Consider the following 22,780-nt stretch of genomic DNA (forward strand, 5'->3'; position numbering starts at 1 on the left):
AGACCACAAGTGTATCTAGCCCAGTATTTTTGCAGTGGCTAAGAACAGGGCCCTAGAGAAGAGAGTAGAAACAGGGAAAGCCTGCGGGAAGTATTTCCTGCGTGCTCTCCCAGCCTCTGGCCCCTTGTGGCACAGGCACTTACAGAGCTGGATGCGGCTTCTGTGGATTTACTAACCCTCAAAAGACATCTATGGTGTTACTTTATCTGTTTGCCCCAAACCCTTGGAAACTTTTAACATCTACAGCGTCCTGTGGGAGAGTCCAACAGCTTATCTGCATGTCATGAGGAGCAGCATCTCTCCTTGTTTGTTGTGACTGCAGATACAGTGAACATTTGATCATATCCCTCTTCTCCAAACTATTAATAATTTTATAAATCTGTCATATTCCTTCTGAGTCATTTCATTTTCCAGGTTAAATAGTTCTCGTTTGTTAGTGATTTCCTCTGCAGAAATCATATTTTTGACCATCTTTGTTGCATATCTTTTCTAGCTGGCAGCAGAGGCTGAGATGGGACCAGCATTGCAAACAGCTTTGGAGATACAGTGGCAAATTAATGTTTTCTTTTTTTTGTGCTGTACTTATTTCCTAGTAACTCATAGTATTAGACTTGATTTTTGACCACTGTGGAACAATGAGCTGGTATTTTCCTGAATGGTTATGGTAAACTGAAAACTTGTTATTTTATGTGTAAAGTTAGGATGCTTTTTTTCATGTCTGTAACTTAATGCTGATCTACACTGAATGTCATCTGTCATTTCCCTGATGAGACTTGGAAGATCCTTCCATAGATCTTCAGAATTAGCCTTTGCCTCTATGACCCTGAGCTCAGAGTGTCTTCAGCTGCTTTTACTACCTTGGTGGAGGAATGCGTTGATGTAGTGTGGCAGTGAGGGCAGGTCCTGCATTGCCAGTGTCACATGGGGGCACTAGCTTCTCCAGAAAGGTGCAAGTTCAAAGTTGAAGTGCAGATCCAGGAAGCTTTCTGGAGGTAAACCCATTTCTGCTGAAGTGCTTATGTAGGTGGGAGCTAATAAAAGCTCTGTCACCGTTTTCCTTAAGAAATGCTCCTGGCAACTGTGGGCAGTCGGAAGTCTCACTGATGGAGAAATGGTGCCTTCTTCTGCCTCTTCCTTCCTTGCTCCTGTGCTGCTCACTTTCATCCTTGTTCATACCTTGTACTCCTTTATGCTGGGACAAACATTTCTCTGTCCACTATTTCTTACCTTAATGAGGTTAGTTTTAGCCCAGAAAAGTCCTGCATGAATGCTTGGGATAGGAGTGTGTGAGAGTGTGTAGCAGGGGGGAATATGCAGCAGGGAATGAGAAGGCATCAGATCCAACTCAGCCAGCACGCACTGCTCCAGCAGCGGCAGTGTTAGGACAGTTTGGGACATCCCTGAGCAAGCAGAGCCAGTACTTGTTTAAACGGCTGAAGCAGAGCAAAGTGTAGGAATCCAAATTGCAACACAAGCAAGGAAACATCAGAACATGGACCTCAGGAAAGATAACTTGTAAACCTTGGGCAGCAGAAGAAAGAGGACCTGGGGGAATCCTTGAACAAATGCTACCAAAGGGTACCTCCTTGGGTAGACTAACAAAAAACCTGGAAAGTGCCAGCTTCCTTCTGGGGCATTACGTATGGTCTGAGGGCCAGAGAGCCATTGCTGTGGCAACAGATTTTTCAAATGCTGCTTTATTTTGGTGGGATGTCCACAACAATGTTGAAAATAGGCCATGGAACTACCTGTGCAGCAGTGCATCAAAAGACCAGTCAGGACTGCTGGGGAAGCCCAATAGCAGTGGGTTGGGGTTCAGTGTGATGCCCTCCAGCCTTTTTTGTGTGAATCAAATATGCCACTGTGGCTTTCAGAGTTGCTCCCTGCTAGCGGCAGGCATCCTGGGACCCTTCAGGATGATTAGCAGAGCTGCTGACATCTTCTGAAATACACTTCAAACTATGAGGACAGCAGCCCTCCTGGCCCTAGAGTAAAAAAATTGGGATGTGCATTGGAAAGCTAGGAGCACGCACTGTCACATTGAACACTGGAGATAGCTGGGACTGCTTGGGGGGCGATGAGAGGTGCATCTCGTTGTTCTCTAATTGCACTGTTGAACAGCACACTGGGAAATGTTAGGTGGTTGTTTTCTGCTTAGTCTCCCCACATTGGCTTTGCCCTGCAGCCTCATTGCTGTCTTGGCCTCCAGACACTGGTGCAGGTGTGTAGTGTAATTTCTTTTGGGCCTGTACACTTCCTTTTTCTGAAACTCTGCTCTATCCCAGCTTTTGAGATCTGGGAGTTTGCTGAATTGCATTTCTGTGCCAAAGTTGGGCAGGCACCCACAACAGGCTGGTTGCCTGCCTGTCCTTTCATTTCTGTCCAAGGCAGAAAACAGATGGTTCAGTAGCTGCAGTAGTTCAGGGCAGTCAGTAGCTATGGCAACTCCCCAAGCTATTCTTGTGGCGGGTGTAAGGGAGCTAAAAAGCTTTCGTTTTAGCACTTACAAACTTCATTGATTGAGTTCTTCCAGGAAGAAAGTTGCAAGAATAACCAGTTTTCTGTGCTACGGGGTCCATGAGCTCATTTTTTTGGGAGGGCTTTTGAAGCAATCCCTGTTTTCTGCAGGGTTCGTAGGGATCTGTGTGGAAATGTCTGAATGGCTGAGCCAGGCTTTTGGCCAGGAAAGTTCACAGCAATCAAAGGAGTGTTCCTGCAAAGGAGCTGGCTCGGATGTCCTTCCACCACTCTGTTAGGAGAGTGGAGTATACCCTCTATCTGACGGGGTGCAGAGAAACATACAATACCTTATAAGTTTCATGCCAACAGGGATATATCAGTGCCCATGTGGCTCTCAGGTATAATGCTAGGAAGAATGTGAAGGTTAAAGCTGCCTACACCTAATGAGCAAAACGATTCAGAGATGGTTATGAGTACTTGAAGTTGATCTTATTAGGTGTGTCATACCAGGGATGCCTTTCCCAGTTCTGTAGATGTTGCTGGACGATAAATTTTGTGGGTACTTTTGGGTACTTAGCCCATTTGTAGTGCGGCACTTGTCAGATGTGCAGTGTTAGTCCTGTCTGACCTGGATAGGTGTTTGGGACAGTACAAGACAAGAGCCCAAGAAGATGATAAGAGCTCTACTGATGAGATGCAAAGGTTTACCTACCCTGTATCCCATCTCCAGCAATGGCTAGAAATGGATTCCCAGGAAGGAGGATAGGGACAGGGGAAGTGTGCAACGATGCAGGCCAGAGGCTTCTCCCAGCCTCCAAGTTTTGGCTCAGAGACTTGCTGAGCTGGGAGTGGGTCCCTGTCCCTGTGTGTATGACCTTGAGGGATTTTTCTTCCATGAATTTGTCTAGTTGCTGCTTTATGAACCCACGAGGACTTTTAGCTTCCACAACATCCTGCAGCAAGTTCTCCCGCGTAACACCATGTACAAGCAGAAGCAGAGCGCTGAACAGAGTGAGCCCAACCAGAGATGAGCATAAGACAACAGGATGGAAAGAGGGAGTGAAAACACCAGCAGGAACTGGAGCCATACTACTGTTCCAGCCTTCAGCACAAGCATGACAGAATAGGGTGGAGGGAATAGAGCTGTGCTTGAAGGGTAAGATTTGTAGTGGCCAGATGAAGAGGTTAGAAGAGCAAGTGCAAGAGGCAAGCTTGTTAAAGTGACAATGTGGAAGATAGGCCTGAAAAGAGCTTTTACCATATGCTACATATCTGGGGAAAATGGAATTTTGAGAAGCAGAGAGAGGTAGACTGAAATGATGGAGAGAGAAGAAAAGGAACAGAGGAGAGGGCACTGCATGTCAGACCAAGGTGCCCATCTCTTCAGCATCCTAGTTGCACCAGTGGCCAAAAGCAGATGTTCGGGAGGAGCATGAGAATAGCTAATATACAGTATGATTTCCCCCCCTGCCCTCTTCCAGGGACTTCCTGAGTCATAGGACTGTGTTCTTTGCATTCAATAATCTTTGAAATTTTCTTCCATGAATTTTTCTAATAATTTTCTGGATCTGTATAAACTTTTGGCATCCATAATATCCTGCAGGTAAGTGATTTCCATGGTTTTGCTGCTTGCTCTGAACCTCCCTGCAGTCGTTCCAGCTGATGCCCATCAGTTTCTGTTTTATGGATGGCAGCAAACATCAACTTCCTCTACTCCTCTCCTGATTTTTATTGGCTCTGTACTAGTACCTCCTCCCCCCATCAGCTGTCTCAGTTTCAGGCTGGAGGGGCTGATCCTGGGCAGTCTCCTTACATGCAGCCTTTCTGAGATGGACGAGACAGAAGCCTGCAGCACTTGAGACTGAGCAGTAGTTTTCCCTCCTGATTTACATTCCTCCTCTAATACTCTGTTCGGGTTTTGTACTGCTATTAATATTGAACCAATGTCTTCATAAATACTGCACTATCCCTGAGGAGTCCAAGGCCCCTTTCCTCGAAAGGGGCAATGCTGGAGAACTACAGATAAAAACCAATGACAAAGAAGACAACAATAACAGACAAAATGCTGGCCTCGTGGCAGGACAGTTGGGAAACTTCGGTTAGTCTGAGGCTCTCCTGAAGTTTGGATCCTGTGGCTTTTAGCCAGCCCATGGGTGGCTCAGGTCCAGGCGGCACCTTGATGCTAGCACATGTTATGGGAGTGAAGAGAAGTGATGGTGGTCCCTGAAGCCCTTGCAATGCTGAGCCTGACGGAGGTGGGAGGGAGGGATAGAGGGGTGAAGGAGGTGGAAGACCTCCATGTCCAATAAACATTAGAAAGGCACCACTGAGCTGGGGCTGCTTTTCCCATGCCATCCGCAGGATGCTGCCAAGTTTGTGACTCACTGGAGAGATGCCCGCATAGTGTTTGTGAAATCAAATGTGACAGTAAAATCTCGTTCTGAGGATAGTACAAGTAACAGCATGGGACACTGAGTCAGAGAAAAAAAACATCTTCCTCAGCTTTGATTCCAGTGCAGGATGGAGCATTTGTCTTGAAACAACGTGAAGAAGGCAGGAAGGTTAATTCTTAAGGTCTATGATGTGATGAGGTCCCCAGCTGTCCCACCGACTCTTCTTGCCTACAATACATAAAAATGTGTTGCTGAATTCAAATATAAGGCAAATGTAGAGCTTGTCAAAATAGGTAACTTGTCTGCTGCATGTACAATGCATTTTTTGATACCTGGCAGATAGGAGCAGCATGCTGAGGAGCTTTGAAAGTATCTATCTATTTCTGATCAAGAGCTCCAGAGTACAGGTAACATCCTCCTTGCCATGGGGTTCCCAGGGCAAGGATGCCACCAGCTGCAGGGCTCTGTTTGGTGCTTGTACAGTTTAACACCATTGTGTATTGCTGGAAGGAAGATGCTGCACCTGGTCACCGAATGCTCAGACCTGGTCTCAGTGAGCCTTTACTTGTGAGTCTTTCCAGTGCGAGGCAAGCAGTGATTTCGAAGGGGAGCCAGAGGAGAGCAGTAGCAGCTCTGTAGAAAAAAGCAAAATCTCTGCTGTGCACAGTAAAGCAACAGTGACTGCGTCTGCTCAAACGCCAGTGCTGCTCAAAGCATTTGCTGTGAGCAACTGGGGGTGGCTTTATGCTCTGCTTCTTTCACATTGGCCCTGCCAGTTCCGTGTAGAGAAATTCCTTTTATAATGCCGGGAGCAGAGCAGAACTGAGGAGTTTGGTGGGTGATCGGCATGTTGGTGTAGGGTCGGTGTGGCTCGATGACGTGCCAGATCCTCTCTGGCATCTGCAGAGCCTGCTGCAGTCTCCCACACTTGCTGTAGATGCTATTTGGTGTCTTTGTTTTAGTCTCCTTGAACGTTGTGGTTATTTTTGGCTGCTGTCTTATTATTTCATATGTCTCTAGTCTAGCATTGTATTAGTCAATATTCAAACCACTTCCAGATTGTTTAGCTTGTTCTGACTTTGAGAATTTCCTCTCCCAATAGATGCAGATGTTTCTGAGACAGTTCGTCCCCCAAAATACAGACATCCCTGAAAGTCACTTGGCATTTTGCCTTTGGTTCAGTGGGGCCAGGGTGCCCCTTTCCCCACCCTGTGTAAGCAAACACATCGTCTGCCTCTCTTCAGCTGCCCCAGGAGGTTGTTAGACGCATGCAGGTGGCATGCGGGGATGATGACACATAGTGGACTCTGGCTCTTATTTAGTCTGAATATCTTGTTTTATACCCTTTTTTTTTCTGGAGTATTTTTCGCTTGTTCCCACAACTATGTGTCATTGTGTGGAATCAAGAACCAGGTGCTGGAAGGACCTCATAAAAGGCAAAATCAAATTAAGAAAAAATTTCCTTCCTTTTCTCTTTAACTGACTGAAGGCTCTGGCCACGGTATTGTCATCTGCTGCAATTTGTGACACCCATGTCCTTTTTCTGTATAAATGGCAGAGAAATTTTGCTTTATAAATGAAGAATGACATGCTGGACTCCTCCCAGCCCATTCCACCCTGGGGCAGGAAAGAAAAATCCTGCTGATGCTCTCACCATGTTGAGCTGTGATATAAGCATGAACCGTCAGCAGCATTACCGCATTTGAGCATGACGTGTTCACGCTCCTTTGCATAAGTATGCAACACCAGAAACCCTTTAATTAAAACTGCAGATGTATATGCACACGGCGCAGAATCCAACAAACACACCTAACCTATACTTCAGGTGGAAGAGTATACATTAGAACTAGAGCGTAGTCTGATCAACTCCCCCCTGACCTGCTTGGTCATCTGGGACTGCTGAGAGGAACCCCCTTGCCACCCCAGGTTTTGCTGATGTACGTCTCCAGAGCTGTCCTTGTGCCTGAAGTGACTGTCAGCCTCCTAATGCGATTTGAATACATAGTCTGGAGACTTGCGTTGCCTAAGGCTCCCTTTCCCCAGGTGTGTGCAAACACTCCCAGCATTGTGCTCAGTGCAAAAATACCATTCCCACGGGTATTCTGAGTAATAATTTAGCAGAAAACAGAACAGGGAGGATCTAAGCTCACCCCAGCATTTGGGGAGGTGGAGAGAGTAGTACCAGGTGTACACTCCATCCACGAGAGCATGGACAATAGCCCCACTGTGCTCCTCCCCTGAAACTAGACCACCTGTCAGCTGAGGAATGTAAAACTCTTAGCCTGTGTGGATTTGACAGTGTGGAGGACCCCAAGGGCTCCAACTACAATGGGGCAAATTGCTATTCTTATCTCTGATTATAGCTGTGTTTGAATCTATTGATTTTCTATTGCCTGTGATAAGTGCTGTTCTCCAGGGTCTACTGGAAAGCCCTACAGCTTCAGGAGCAAAAAAAGAAATGAATAAAAAGTGGCTGTAGGCCAAGGCATTAATAATTCTCATCTTTAGGATTGAGTAAGGCTGAAACTTAACATATATGATGTGACGTTACCCTTTGGATGATGGGTACTGTGGAAGACCAGCAGTGCTGTCACTGGAGGCCTGGGCTCCCCCAACCACAGTGAGGGATGTAGCATTATCAGTATCAAAGCGCAAGCAAAAAGATAAAAAAACCAAAGATTAAGTGCAAAATGTGCTTGTGAGAGATAGCACAGTCTTCTAGCACTCAACAGACATGCATGACAGCTGGCAGCATTTTTATCTTGGCACAGCAGAGAGCACAGTGGGAGTGGGTGCCAACACTTATTCCCACATGGGTGTGTTGGGGACATCTTGAAACCTGGAGCAGTGGGTGCTTGCGAGACTCTTACCAACAACCAAATCAGGGTAAGGAACATGACATGTAGGGTAAGATGCTTCTGTGCATCTGGAGAGGAACAGTATGGTCCTAAGGACCTCTGGCAGAAATTATCTATGTAGGTCTCAAGTAGTAGTCATTTAATTGCTGTTCCTGAAATGAAAGATGGTTATCTCCCAGTTCATAAAGTGTTTCAGCTAGCACAAATGTTTCTAGCTAGAGGTTTTTTGCCTCCATGCACAGCTCTGCACTGACTGTGTGTGTTTTGTGCAGACAAGATAATATAGTCTTAGTGGAAGGTCATATCCAGTGATGCTGCTAAAGAAGTGTTTTAGTAAAACTGTAGATAATGATGAGCAAAACTGAGTGTGCAGAAAAAATTAAATTTAATAACGTGAAGGGTAGTTGAGAGTTATGAAAGTACTCTAGTAAATGTCCTGAATACTGTATTCTCGCAGATGTTTAACAGGATGTCATGGACAAAACCACACAGAGTCAGAAGAGCCTTGAAAGACAATCTGTACTAAACAGGGGGAGGATGCAGTCGATAAATATAAATAAAGTTAGGAGATGCAAGCACTTTTTGAGGAAGACCAGAAAACCCAATGACAAATCCATGGGGAAAAGTAGAAATAGAATGGGTCATTTAAATAGTGAATCTTGGTAAATTCACTGCAGTGTTTGTTAGTAAGTTACTACTTTGAATCGATTAAATTGTGTGCCACCTATCTCTTGTGAAATTGGGTTTTGGCTTAATGTGCCATAATAAAGAACCTTTTAGATCAGACAAAATCTTTTCTCCCTGTAGGTATTTACCGGGCACACATTTTGCCTTGATATTTGCTTTGAATAACAAATAGTTTGAGATTCCTCAGACTTCCGACGTGTCTCATTGGAAGGGCATTTTTTCAAGAACTCAATCCGAACGGATGTTATTGTGGCTTTTGGCTTAATGCAGGATTGCCGTTGTTGTTCAGGTGAAATCAGTGATTTCTCAGAGTTTTTAAAGGTAAAAAAGCACTCATGACTACTTTTCTGAGCTTTCCCAAAACTTTCCTCAGCTTTTCCCAAACTTTCAGTTTCTGGTTTTGATGCATGAGAGAGAGAGGGCATCATTCCCAGGGGACACGACTGCCATCCAGATACCTGTGCCTGAGCCCATGTGTAGGTTCCCTTCATCGGCAGTGGGCAGAATACGATCCCTCAAAGGGTGATTCCTCTTCTCCTGTGGAAAGTCCTGTCCCCCTGAGAAGGTCAGATGAAGGCACTTGAGTGTCTTTTTCTCTTTGAATCCGGAAGACTCAAGAGCAATTTGTAGCTGTCTGTCTTGCTCTGTGTCGCTACTTTAGCAAGCTGAGATGCGTCAGACTGGGGTGTTGTAAATACACAGTCCAGTACTGCATACAAAATAATGTCATTTCTACTGTCATACTTCTACTTGGTATTTCCTGCTGATACAGACAAGAGGATCTGCCTCTGAGTTGCAGCAGTACGTCAGCTGCTTCTGTAGATGAGACTTCTGCTGTGACCATTTAAGCCTTTTCAGTGTTTCCAGGATACAGCCCTTCAGAGTCTTTGATCTCACTTTATCAGTGACTCAGATGGCTCTGTTTAACTGAACTGTCCTTATTATATTTGCCACTGCCACATTGTTTTTCACAGCTATCTGTGAAAATTATCATCCTCTTTTCTTCTTGTTTTTTTTTTGCTAAAAATGTGAAATAGAGCTAGGATGAGAACTGCTCACTTTCCAAAAAGAGAGAGAGAGAAATCTGAAGTCCATACAACCATGTCAGATTGTTCAGTACCTTTACAAGCTGAGCAAGTTATTGCCTTATCAGATTTATTTAACAAGTCGTGTTTAAACATCCCCCAACAATATTAATTAGCATTAATAATAGTCCCAGTGTTTGAATCCTGCACCATTCCTTCTGATATTTTGTTATCAGTGACAGGCTGGAGAAGAACAGTCATGAACAGCCAGAGTAATTTAGGTTGGAAGTACCCCTGGAGATCTCTGGTCCAAGCCCTCACTCAAAGCATGACCAGCTTAAAGCAGCCACTACCTCTAAGATAATATTTTATATTGGCTGATTCAATCTTATAAATGTGCACTTTATTTGTAATACTAATTTGTTTATGTTGTTTCCAAGCACTGGGGTTAGTTCTGGCTATGCCAAGAAGTTAAAGGGCCTTCTGCTAGAAGACTTCTCATGGATACTTTCTCTCCACATATTTGTTTGTAGAAGATGTTGCTTTACATCTCCTCCTTCTTATTAAGCTAAGTAGATTGAGCCTCTTTCATCTCGTGCAGTAAATCCTGTCAGCTGGGGAGGTATTGGGGAGTTCCAGGGCCGCCTCTGGTAGATCTCTGAATATCTCCATGGATGGAGGTCCCACAGCCTCTCTGAGACCCTGTGCCGGTGTTTGAGCACTCTCACGGTGGGGAGGGGGAAAAAAGGCTTAATATCTACTTGGAATTTTTCTTCTTGCGTCTTGTATCTTTTGCTTCTTTCACAGTGTGCCTCAGAGGAGAACCTGACTCTGTCTTCTCTACGCCCTCCCGTTCAGTAGGTGCAGGCAGCAAAAGGTCTTTGCCTTCTCTTCAGGCTGAGCAAACCCAGTTCCTTCAGTGTCTCCCTGTATGTCCGCTGCTCCAGCCCATGGCCATCTTGGTGGCCTCTCCTGGACTCAGCCCAGTAAATCTGTGTCTTTCTTGTACGAGGCAGTCCCAAACTAGACACTGCATTCTAGACGTGGCCTCAGAAGAGCCAGAGAGGAAGGATCACCTCCTTCAGTCTGCTGGCTGCACACTTGCTGACACAGCCCAGTCTCTGGTTGGCCTTCTTAGCCAGAAGGATGCACTGCTGACCTCTGTTCAACTTTTCATCCTCCAGGACTTCCCAGATCCTTTTCTGTGAAGCTGCTTTCTAGCCATCATCCCTAGCCTGTCCTGGTGCCTGTCCAAGCAGGACTCGGACTTCTTTTTGCTGAGGCTGCTGTCCACCCTGTTCTCCAGCCTATCAAGGTCCCTCTGAATAGCAGCCCTGCCCTCCAGCGTATCAGCCATTCTTCCCCGCACCTCCCAGTCTAGTATCATCCACGAACTTGCTGAGAGCATGCTCCATCCCATGTCATCTCTGTTGTTAATAAAGACATTAAACATCATCAGCCCCTGAGGGACACCACTAGTAATTCATTCATGCAATTAACTGCTGAGTTAAATTTTCTGCTTCATTCGAAGATTTGAGTGTTTCCTTCTAAATCAGGTTTTCCTCTGGGCCTCTGAGCAGCCTCTGACATCCACAGACGATATCAGTGACTCAGTCCCAACATCCCTCTCCTGCTCTTTATGATCCATGAGCTGTGACAATGTAGCCAGAGGGTCTAGATCCCGACTCATGGTCCACACCGAGCTCTTCACCCAGCGTTATCCTGTGCAGATACAAAGGCACATTATTAGCCATGGTCTAGAGTCTGTAGGAACCAGCTTTAGGAGCGTTGTTTGGTGGAACAACAAGATGGGTGGTTCACCAGCAATACCAGGTCCCTTCCCAGGGATCTATGCCCATAACCCCCTTCCTTTCTGGCAGAGACTGCATTGGACCACCCCAGGTCACCTCTCAGGGCAATTGTTTCTTCTGTCTGCAGAAGCCCGTTGTCTTCAGGGCAAGGTCACCTCTCTGCACTCAGTTACTCACTGAGCTTGAGCCTCTACTGGCCTCCACAGTAGGGCTTCCCCAGGGTGCCAAGTGTGTGTGTGGGGTTCCTACTCCATCCAGGTGGGAGCTGATGCTGCAGGAATATTTGGGATGTAGAAGAAGAGGGAGGAAAGGGAAGAGCAGCCCCTTTGCCTCACCCCTCTGCCCACCCACCTGTGGAGGTAGCTCTCCATTTCCCACCCCTTCCCACGAAGGGGGCATTGGGGCTGGTCCCACTGGCAGAGCTTGCTGAGCCACCATGGTGTCTCTGTAGTGAGGAGCCTGTCGCTTGGGAGCCAGAGCCACCCCCACTGGCTGGTGCAATGCTCATGGGCCATACATAGCCCTCTCCCCTGAGCTCTGCAGAAACAACCTGCAGGAGCTGTGGCCTGAAAACCAGCACTGCACACCAGCCCTGCTGCGTCTGCCTGCGTCATGCTCTGCCAGCTGCGTCCTGGGGACAAGGCTGCTCTCACCTCCCAACCCGTGGCCAATGCTGGGTTAACCATTAACTCCCTGCCCTGAGGCCTGCTGGGGACAGGGCTTTGTTTTCAGCACTGTGAATCTCCTTGCTTTGGCCTTTCCTGTGATGCTCTGGTGATGTTTCTCGATGGGATCCTGCTGGGGTCTGAACAGCTTTTCCAGTCTGCAGACAGCCGTGCAGCAGGGCCGTGGCCCACGTGGCCTTTTCAGTCTATGGGCAGCACGAGGGAGGGTGGCCCAGGAGCGGGATGTGACCATGGTGGTGAGAGAGGGGATAGGTGTGTGGCCCAGGCCAGACATACCACTGCGCACAGCACTGAGGTTCCTCTCCGGGTGCTCTTTGCGGTGCTCCTTTCAGCTGCCTGAGGTGCGTGAGACCAAGCAAATAGGTTGGTACCCCCCCCCAGAGTGAGGGAGGTCCCTCGGGAGAGGGGTCACAGGGTGCCTGGTGTGCCCCACGAGTGCCCGGTGTGCGCAGCGGGTGCCTGTTGGCAGCTCGGGCCCCCCTGCCCGGCAGGAAATGAATCACCTTCAGTCAAAGGCTTCACGTCAGGGTACTGCATTCTCCCTTACTGGCGCTGCTTCCTCCCCACATCCTGCTCTTCAGCTTCTTGGTGCTGTGAAATAGGAAACTCCTGAGTGTTTCCTCTGCAGCGAATGCCACAAAAATGCTGGAGGCCAAGTCCTGCTTCAAGGCAGACAGCCTGAGCAAGGTCAAAGAGCTGCAGTCACCCCCCCTCCCCTCAAGTTTGCAGTAGCCCTCGCACACGTTGGGGACATGCCTCAGGCCCAGGACAGAGCAATGGTAATGCTGAGCGCCAAAGAGAGACTTCAGATCCTACCAGCAGCCATTCTGGCCTGCTCAGGTCCCCCTCCCTGCTACTCCCTGCCAAGCACAGAGGGGCTGTTTAAAAAAGGCCCTGACACCTCTGAGCTGAGCTGGGAAGAGATTTACATTTAGTGCATCAGAGCACTGTGTGTTATAGTCACTGCTCATTGTCAGTGGCAGCAGGAGGAGAGGCATAAGCGTTCGCAACTGCTCATCTCCTGGGTGGCCGAGTGGGTGGCAGCTGAGGGCAACGACAGCTTTTGAAACAGGAGGGAGAAACTGGAAACCCCACTAGCACGGTGTCCTCGGGATGCGACTACAACCCAGGTGAAGATTTCTGCTGAGCCGCCTGAGCTGCCAACTGGCAGCAGCTCTCACACCCTCCGTCTGCGAGCTGGGTGTGGGGGGGCTCGCCCCCTCCTCGGTGGCCACCAAATGGCTGGGGGTTGCATTTTCTAGTTTCCAGGTCTTGTTTATGGTTCCTGAATCTCCATCTCTAAGACATCTTCAGGAGATGGGTGCAGGGCTGAAAAGAGAGGTGTCTGCTGTGTGGGCATGTCTGTGTACAGGAACCCGAGTCCTGCACGTGCATGAATCTCTGCAACCCAAGAGCTTGCACACAGGCAGCTTGTACTAACTGTTGAGCACTGGGGTGAGGGTCCACCGGCTGTGCACACACCGCCTGTGCAGACCAGCAGAGGAGGGTACTTCCTTCCCTCAGTTATTGGGAACAGGCTATTTTTGGAAACCTTGTATAACCAAAGTAAATGGACTGTGGCTTTTCTCTGCAGTTTCATTTCTCCTAATTTAGCACTCAGAAATGTGTTTAATTAAAAAGTTATTTATATAAACATTTATAGTCTAACTTACACAGTGAGAATATTTATATTCTGAGCTCTTACACTGATTTTAAGTGTTTTTTCTTTCAGGGTGAGATTGCCTCTGTTCAAAGAAACAGTAAGGTACCAGGAATACACAAGGTGTAAAAGACCACACCATTCACCTAGCCTAAGCAAAGCTTTCACCTAAAAGGAATAAAAAATAAACATGGCAGAATTTACAGGTTACAAGGAAACCTCAAATCGGCACCTACGTTTCAAATTGCAGAGTCTTAGTCGCCGCCTTGATGAACTGGAGGAAGCAACCAAAAATCTGCAGAAAGCAGAGGATGAGCTGCTTGACCTCCAGGACAAAGTTATCCAGGCAGAAGGCAGCAACTCCAGCATGCTGGCTGACGTCGAAGCCCTGCGGAAAAGAGTGCTGAAGATCGAAGGCAAGGATGAAGAAATTAGGAAGGCTGAAGAGCTTTGCCGGTTAATGAAAGAAAAACTTGAAGAGGAAGAGAGCCTCACCCGAGAGCTGAAGTCAGAAATCGAACACCTTCAGAGGAGAATGGCAGAGCTGGAGAAGCTGGAGGAGGCCTTCGGCAGGAGCAAGAACGACTGTACGCAACTGTGTCTTAGCCTCAATGAAGAGAAGAACTTGACCAAAAAGATATCTACAGAATTAGAAATACTTAGAGTGAAAGTGAAAGAACTGGAAGCATCTGAGGACAGGCTGGATAAAACTGAGCAGAGCTTAACGGGCGAGTTAGAAAAACTGAAATCCTTAGCGCTGAGCTTTATCAGTGAAAGAAAACATTTTAATGAAAGAGAAAAGCAGAATGAAAAAATAATCCAGGAGCTAACACAGAAACTAGAACAAAACAATAAACTAAATAGGGCAGATCAAACTAGAAATGCATCCAACTTACTAGAAAGGTCATCAAATAATCTCCTGGACAGAAATGATTTGAGAATTGAAGATGACTTGACTTCTGTGTTGCCCTCTAAGGAGACCAGGAGGAAGGGAAGTGTGGATTACCTGAAACATGTAGAAAATGAAACCAGGAACAAATCAGAAAACCAAAAGAATAAAAATCAGGAAGACAACAAAGTGAAAGATCTCACCCAAGAAATTGAGAAACTTAAAACTCAGATCAAACGTTTTGAGTCTTTAGAAGAAGAACTTAAAAAAATGAGAGCCAAAAACAATGACCTGCAAGACAGTTACTTGAGTGAACAGAATAAAAACAAACTCTTAACTGGTCAACTAGAAGAAATAAAAATGCAAATAAAGAAACAGAAAGATCTGGAGAATGGAGAGGTCGAAAATGAAGATACAAGCTTTTCTAGCACGGGAAAACATGACAGACCTAAATACAGAAGTGTCACAGCTGATTTGACAGCTGCGAAGCACAAGCCAAGGGAGCTCTCACCGCAGCAGCGCCGAGAAAGAGCAAGGAACAGAGATTTCTCTGTCGGTAATGACAGCTACAGCCACAGTGGTAAGCAGGTGCCCAGTCCAAGCTTAATGAACAGAAAAGCAGGAAAAGCATCTGGTGCATCTGCCCTTTCAGACACTGCTGTGACAGATACAAAAAGACTGGAGGAGAAATCTTTAGTTTCCACTTTTTCTTCTGGTCAGAAGGAAGGCTGCATCACACAGAATGAGGGGAAGAGATCAAAAGAGCAGCCATCTGTCCTCAGCCGATATCCTCCTGCTGCACAGGAGCAGAAATCTTGGAAAGCACCTTCCAAACCTGTTGGTGACGCAGGCCTGAGATCCAAGGCTGAAAAGCCATGTCAGGTGCTCCGTGGCAACTGCCAAACTGGTGCTGACGCAAGGGATGAAAAGTCAAGCAAAGGAGAATCAGTGGCTTCTTTGGCTGAGAAGCTGAAAACAAGTCAGGCAGAAGTCAGTGACTGCTCGGGGGACACGCTGCTCGCCAGAGGTAATCACGCCTCTTCCAACGGCACAGCTTCGGCATACAGGTATCACCTCTCCTCCCATGTGTCAGCATCGGACTCCACTGGTTCTAAAGCAGAAGCAGTGAACACTTTTGCTGTATCACACAGACAGCCCTCGGAGGGGAGGGCTAAAAGAGCAATAATCTCCCAGGAAAAAGAATTTGCAGACACATCACTTGAAAGTGCAAAGCCTTCAACACTAGCAAAGCGTTCCCATCACTCCAGGAGTCAGGAAGACATTCTGCAGATTCTCACAGGTCTTGATAAAGAAGACATGGAGCAGTCCTCAGCTGCAGCAACGGATCATGTAAATGCTGGCTTAAAAACAGACTCCAAAAGCATCCAGAGTAACCAGGAAAAACTTAATTCAGATGAAGAATCAGGAAGAACAACCACTCAGTCAGATTTTGAGACAAGAAAGAAAGTCAGTTCCAAGCAGTTTTCCAATTCCAGGGGAGTTTTTAGAGCATCACTTTTTGAAAATGACAAAAACACTGTAAATGATGAAGACTCCACCAAGTGTATAAAACCATCAGATGCCAGCACTGGAGGATTTAAATCCAGAAGGTCGTTCAGCCCAAGAGAAGCTCTGAGATCAAAAGCTGTCATTAAACCTGCAATTGTTGAAAGGGATATGAAGGCAGTCATGGGAGGGACTGTTTCTGAGGCAGAGTCAGAAAAACAGAAGTCTGTTTTTAAAATGGTAACAAATAAAATGACAAGCAGCATCACAATCTTCCCTTCTGAGCCAACAGCTCCAAGGACCAGTGCAGATATAGCAGCAAAGGAAAGACATGTTACCACCAGCAACATCAGAGTTGCTCCAAATGAGCCTTCACCAATAACAAACAATCTCCCCACACCCTTCGAGATATCGATTAATAAAAGTGCTCTGAAATTATCTGAGATGGACAGAATTGGAGAGGCAGTGCCGAGAAGTAAAGCAGAAACAGTGGTCTCCAGAAGCAGCATTATGATAAAGACTTCTGAACTCACAGAGAGGAACAGTGAGCCACCTTTGGAGACAATCAACTGGAAGAGCCATGGCTCTTCAGATGCAGCTTCATCCGAAACAAAACACATCACTGTGAGAAGTTCCTGGAGAACAAGACAAGGCTTACATTCCCTGGAGTCCCTGAACTCTCAAACCAAAGTTGAGAAAAGTGCAGCTTCCAGTCGTACAAACATATGTAGGTCCTCAGTAGATCTCACAGAAATGGAAGGGAATAGTGCAAGAACAAACTCCCTGGAGCAGACATCAGCAAGGACCAGTGCCACGGCTAATTCCTGGAGTGCCCCTGAACTGGGGTCCCGAAGGACCAAGAGTAACTTAAGTGCATCTGAACTGCTAACACGCAGGAGCTATGCAAGTGATCCTACAGCGGCTTCTGCTTGGCACCGGACCACGCTACCTGTAAGTATCCTATGTTAAACAGTTGATGAGGTTTTCCAAGTTGCCTGTTAGTTGTAGGGAGCCTGATTTGAAATTCTTACAGCTTATTTCCTGAAGTGCTGCCCTCTCCCAGCTCCTGCTATCTTTAGTGGAGCATCTCACATGTGAAGTACCAGATTTAGAATTCTTGAAATTAGATTCATCTGCTTGGATGTTGTAATGCCATATGAATAACTATATGGTAGCATTTTGTCTTGCCCAGATCAGAGAAGACATAGTCACAGCTTATGTGGGACATGGTATGATTTTCAGAGTGGCTTTGCATGGCACTGTCAGCTTGGAGTAGTAATGAAAAAATGATGGAAATGAGCAGATTTTAATAGGGTTGTGCCTCAGGCAGAGCTGTAGCTCTAACGGCAGCTGTAGAGATACAGCTCCTTTTGGTAAGAGCTGCATGGTTTCCCCATGTGAAACCAGACTCTGGTCTGGAAATGTTTCCCGGGCATCTCCTAAACAGATAAGTGGTGGCTGGTTACACAGGGCTGCCTCCTCCTTGGTCTGTGTCAATATGCCACCTGAAAAGAAGCAAGAGCCACAGGGATGGCTGCGCTCTTCTCCTGTTCCTTTGGCTGGTACCAGTGAGGGGAGTTCCTCAAAGCAGGGTTGACACAGGCAGACAGTTGATCTGGTGAGCTATACTTGCCACCGGAGCTGCAGGCTCCAGCATATTTTAAGTGAGCTCTCTGGCACCAAGTGCCCCTCCAGTCCATTAAACCACATTCTGCTTCCTGCTGCAGCTCCTGCCTCTGCTCTTTACTTAGAACTGCTCTAAGCAGCTGCTGCCATTGCCAGTCTCCAGGAGGAGCCCCGCTGAGTAATCTGGCAGTGCTGGTGGCAGAGGGGGCAGATTCATAACCGAATGACTCTGGCATTGACAAAGATGAGGTGGTGAAGATGTGAAAGGGGTTTTACATTTGCAAAACTTCTCTTCCACTTCTCTGGCAATGAGACGCACAGAAGAATTTGCACTGTTGCTTTGCTTTGCAGTGTGTCTATTGCCTGGTGTTACGAAGTGCAGGTTGGCCTTCCAGCTACTTTTGGACACTGAGGATACATTGTCTCCCTGGCCAGGGTCACTCATGGGTCACAGGCAGTCTGTATTTCTCTTTCATGAATCCAGGCAGAACTGACATGACTGAGGTTGTCCTTTTGCATGATGGCAGCTTATGAGCTTGGGAAATGGGAGATCCATCCGTGGGCCTCCCTTTATCCCAGGAGTTTGAATTCACAGCACCCACAACCTTGAGTCTCACAGCTGAAGAGGTCTCCACTTGCAGCTGGCCTCACGTGTAGTCAGTCATGGAGCCCTAAAGAGTGGGCACTCACATATTTCTTTCCCATCTTCCCCCTAGCAGACCACCCAGGGCTGAGTGTCGCTCTGCAGTACGTTCCGTGGGTGGTCTAAAGGTCACTGTCAGATCAAATTTGCTAGCTATGCGGTCTGCCTACAACAGCAGCTGAAGTGTACCTCACAGAGTAACCTGACCTCTGCGTGGTCATCCTGGGTATCCCTGATGAATTAGCTGGCTTCCAGCCTTGCCCACGTCTGCAGTGACAAGCAATCAGGAAAGTGACCACGTTGTTAGTTCACACAGAGCCGTTGAGTATTGAGTTAGGTATCTCTCTGCATCATACTTTGATCCATCACCCTGACACCACATAGTCACAAATCTGAATTCTTGCTCATAAATTAAGTATATTTTTAGCTTGTAAATGAGGAGCATGAAGTTACCCTGAAAGACTGCAGATACACAGATAGTCCAGATACACCAAATTTTATGTATTTGGGCAGCTCAAATTATTGCATATGCCCTTGGAAAAAAACCAAAGTATCTGCTTTTGAAGGGTATCTTCAGGCTTATAATATGCCTCATATCACCAGTAGTCTGTTTCTGCTGGGATCTGTGTTTCAGTTAAAGATGTAGCTATTTCTGTGGCAGAAGGCTTGGCACTGATCTATGCTAACTTTGCACATTCAGCTTCCCTGTGAAGGCATCACTGTAACCTCTTCCCAGCTCCACTATCCAAAGTCTGAGATTGCCTTAAGGATCCTGTTTGGGAAACACGGGGTCTGTGCTGGTTTTGCCAAAATACATCTTCCTCTCCTCCATGAAATACTCATGATGTCTGACCATTTGCTGCAGCACAGCAGAAGGCTAAAGCAAGCTGGAGGCTCAGCCCCTGCCTCAGCCAGGACAGACCCAAACTGAGCACCTGGAAATAATTCTTGCGAGGAGATGCCAAGGCACAAGGTGTAATTTCAGCCTTCCGTTTTTGTACCGCTGGTGTAGGCAAATGCCCCTAGTGAAGCTAGAGCAGGAGGTATCGGCAGCTCTTAGCAATACTTGTGCTACAGAAGCAGCAGCTCTTTGGAGTGCTGCCTTGGGAGACCCAGAGGCGGTAGGTGCTGATGGATGGATGCTGCAGCCTGAGGACCAGCTCCCTCTAGTGCTTGCAGCCAGCCTTTCTCGGGCTCCCATAAAAGACCTGAGGAGAAGCAAGACCTCAAGCAGTCGTTCTGTTGGGCTTCGTGTTTCAGATAATGAAGTTGGTGTTTCTCTGGTTTGACTGCTGAAAATTTGCAATGCCCAAATTAGTCCAAAGGCACTGGCAGGCAGCAAGCAGATGAGCAGGCAACAATGCAAGATGGATGCACTTGATTTGTTTTTCTTGTGGCTGTGATATTAACACAACTGGCTGTCTTATGGAAAAGTCTCCTTGACAGTATCCAGGGATGTGCTGCCTCTCACCCCTTCTGTCCTCTGCTTTAGGGACTAATAGAAAGTGCATCCATCACCGTGCTGAGTCCACATAAGCTTCTACTTAAGCAGCCAGCCACACCACATCACTGTGTTTTCATCTTTCCTTGGATGTCAGTAACTTTGTCCAAGGGTTCGGTTCTATTTCGTGTGAATCCTGGGGGTCACAGTCTGTTCAGAGCAGCTTCCCAGGTGCTTGTCAGTGACCAGCTGATTGTCCTTTGGGGTGCCATGGAGCATGCTGAGCTCCGCACTGATCCAGCTCTGGTGCAGTACCAGGAGGTACTGGTCTGTATCGCTGACACATGGGGGGTGGTCAGCCTGATGGCCCTGGCTCAGCATTTTACCTATGAAACTCTTTGAGACCCAAGAATCTGGGTTGATAGTCATAAATTCATGCTGCCTGACAGCAGAAACGGACTGACACTGTCAGATGCCCAAGGGGATGGATCCTATATGCTCACCCAGTGGCCTCATCTCTAAAGACAACTACTGTATCAGAAATACAGAGGTGCTTAGCCCTTGCTAAGCTGTCCAGGTCCATCAAGATGACTGCCATTCATTAAATTAAAATTATCACCTCACTGTTATGAGCAGTCTGGCCCACCATAGTTATCTCTGGCCCATGGTTGGTTGGAGGTCCCTGTGGGACCTGTCCTTGTGTTGTGCCTATTCACCGAGGTGCTGCTGCGTCTCACTTCTGTTGTAGGGCTTGGATCACAAGGGGGAGGTCAGGTCCAGTGTTTTCTGGATGTCATCCACAGTGGGGCCAGCTCAAGGCAGATGTTTGCCCATCCAGACTCATCAGATGTCACCTTCTTTCTGAGAGCCCATCAAAGCCTGGTCTCCATCTCAGACATGCTTTTCTGCCAGGCACGGGGGCTGCTGCCTCTCCCTTCCCTGCTCTCTGTTTTGCCACGGGGCAGAGACCAAATCTGTTCCACCAGTGCCCGCAGCCACTTCACAGGGCCGTGCACTATGTGTTTCAGCAAACACGATGCCATCCCCAAAGCAAGCAGAGCTGATAAAGCCTTCAGTAGCCCAGTGCAGCTGTTGCGCTTTGCCCAGTAGCTGATTACGTTATTGCAATTGTAAGTTCACCATTGTAATGATTTGTTTTGTTTCTGATGTTGATGTGATGGTGCCTTACAGTGTGCTGGAACTTGTGGATAAGGAGGTTTTCCAGCCAGTGACAGCAACAGCAAAAGCACTGCCATCTTCCTGGGGAGCTGGAGGGTGACAGAGAGTCCTCACCCCCACGACTCACAGCAGCGTGCAGCCTCAGTAAAAGACACGGGTGCCCCAACCAGCCCTAAGGCAGACCGTAGGCATCTGAATCCCAGGGTATGATCCCATAAATGTCTCTGCAGACATTCAAGGAAATATTAGTGAGTTTAAAAGTGCCATTTAGATGCCTATAGCAGGAAAACAGCGTAGGACACTCCCACACACATCCTCATTGCCAAGAAAATGGGAGATTCAGATTGCTGGCCACATCCTACCCATGGTAGTTAAAAATCAGAGTTAATACTTTTAAGAAACTGCTTCAGTCACTAAACTATGGAATTTTCTGCTGATAGTCCCTCATGGATACAAACACTCTGGGCCCACTGAGCCACGCAGGCCGAGCACAGATTTGTGCACAGGTCACCCAACTGAACAGAAGACTCCACACCCATAACTTGAGTTAAAATTACTGGACGGTTTTAAAAAAAAAAATCTTTATGAAGTAGCACATAAATTGAGGGCATGTCAGAGCTGGCCTGGTGGCTCCGAGTCCCTCCTTGCCAAAGGGACTCAAGCCAGCACCTCACACTGCAAACCCAGGACCAGGAACCCAGTACTATTCCAGACCCCTTCATAGTCCCTGAGTCCCAACCCTCTTTATTTTCCTTCACACAGGATGAAAGCAAAGATTTTGTGCCCAGTTCCAGGAGAAAACAATACGGCTCTTCTGAGTACATCTCACAGGTTGACACACCAGGGAAAAGGCCAGCCACCAAGATGGAGCTGCAGGACCCTGAATCCAACCCCCATGCACCACTGGGTCTCCAAGTGGAGGAGCAGGTATATGAGTTCCAGGACCATCCAGAAAAGAGAGTTACAAGGCAAGAAGCCAATATCTGAACTGACGTCCCAGTAACATAACTTAGAGAACTTGTCCAAAATGAATGTAAACCTTTTAGGAGGACTCCAGTCTTAAATTAGCACTGCCCAGAGGTGGAGTGTCTACTGTATTGCCTCATTTCCTATACTGGTAAAAAAGTATTACCTTATTTTTCTGTTCTGAACTTGTTTCAGTTAGCTTTATGGCTAAAAACATTCTCCAGGGAGTAAGAGGCACTGCATCTAGCCATCCTCTGGCACATATTGGACAATCAGGGATGGAAAAAAAACATTTGGAGAGACAAAATCAGAGCCCCTGACTTACCTGCTTCAGCTGGCTGCTGTACTACTGGGGTGCTTGTCTGCTGCTATATACGTGCTGCTCTGCCTCCTAAAACACATCTTTCTGGGCACACAAAGAAGTGGAAAATGGCCCACATTATAGTGTCTATGATTTATTGCCTGAAATATGAAAAAAACGTGTATTCCAGCCTCTTCACAGGGGGCTCCCTTCAGAGGAGACAGGGGTCTAAGCAGACTTTAATTCCTAGGTGCACAGCCATGCTTCTGTCTGTACAAAAGACTTGCTTTTTCTCCTGGCATTCCCTCTTTGCCTGTGCAGCTGCCCAGAGCAAAGTGCATCTTTCCATTTATGGATCATCCACAGCAGGAAATATCTTAAGACCTCAAACCTGTCGTCAGTGTATCTTATTGGACGCGCACAGTAGTTGCTGAGTCTTGATGTGAGAGCAGCAGGACTGCGGTGAGGCAGCTGAGAGCCCTACATAGTCATACCTCTTAGTGAAGTTGCACAAAATCAAGAGCCCAGAGGGACGTGGTCCCAGCTGAGCTTTGCATTTAGAGACAGGTAATGTTTGCAGTAGTGAGCAGTGAACTGACACTGTCCCTATTGGTAGCTGAGGAAAGGGACACCACAGCGATGCTGTGTG

The 22,780-nt window shown here is 47.1% G+C and overlaps 1 protein-coding gene across 5 annotated transcripts in view; it reads left to right on the forward strand.

The window, feature by feature from the left end:
- The window catches only part of LUZP1 (leucine zipper protein 1), a 42,412-nt gene that overhangs the window by 16,109 nt on the left and 3,523 nt on the right, over positions 1–22,780 (forward strand). The window contains exons 1-3 of one of the 5 annotated variants that reach the window (XM_075173805.1): positions 5,218–7,739; positions 13,653–16,926; positions 21,627–21,977. In XM_075173805.1, the coding sequence (XP_075029906.1) occupies positions 13,771–16,926; positions 21,627–21,851 (3,381 nt within the window). In that variant the 5' untranslated portion in view covers positions 5,218–7,739; positions 13,653–13,770 and the 3' untranslated portion in view covers positions 21,852–21,977. Of the gene's footprint in view, positions 1–5,217; positions 7,740–13,652; positions 16,927–19,109; positions 19,207–21,626; positions 21,978–22,780 lie in introns of those variants that run through there. The other 4 variants (XM_075173806.1, XM_075173804.1, XM_075173807.1 and 1 more) reach the window with 4 other exon arrangements.

Source organism: Calonectris borealis, chromosome 25 (genome assembly GCF_964195595.1).
Source record: "Calonectris borealis chromosome 25, bCalBor7.hap1.2, whole genome shotgun sequence".
Classification (NCBI taxonomy): Eukaryota; Metazoa; Chordata; class Aves; order Procellariiformes; family Procellariidae; genus Calonectris; species Calonectris borealis.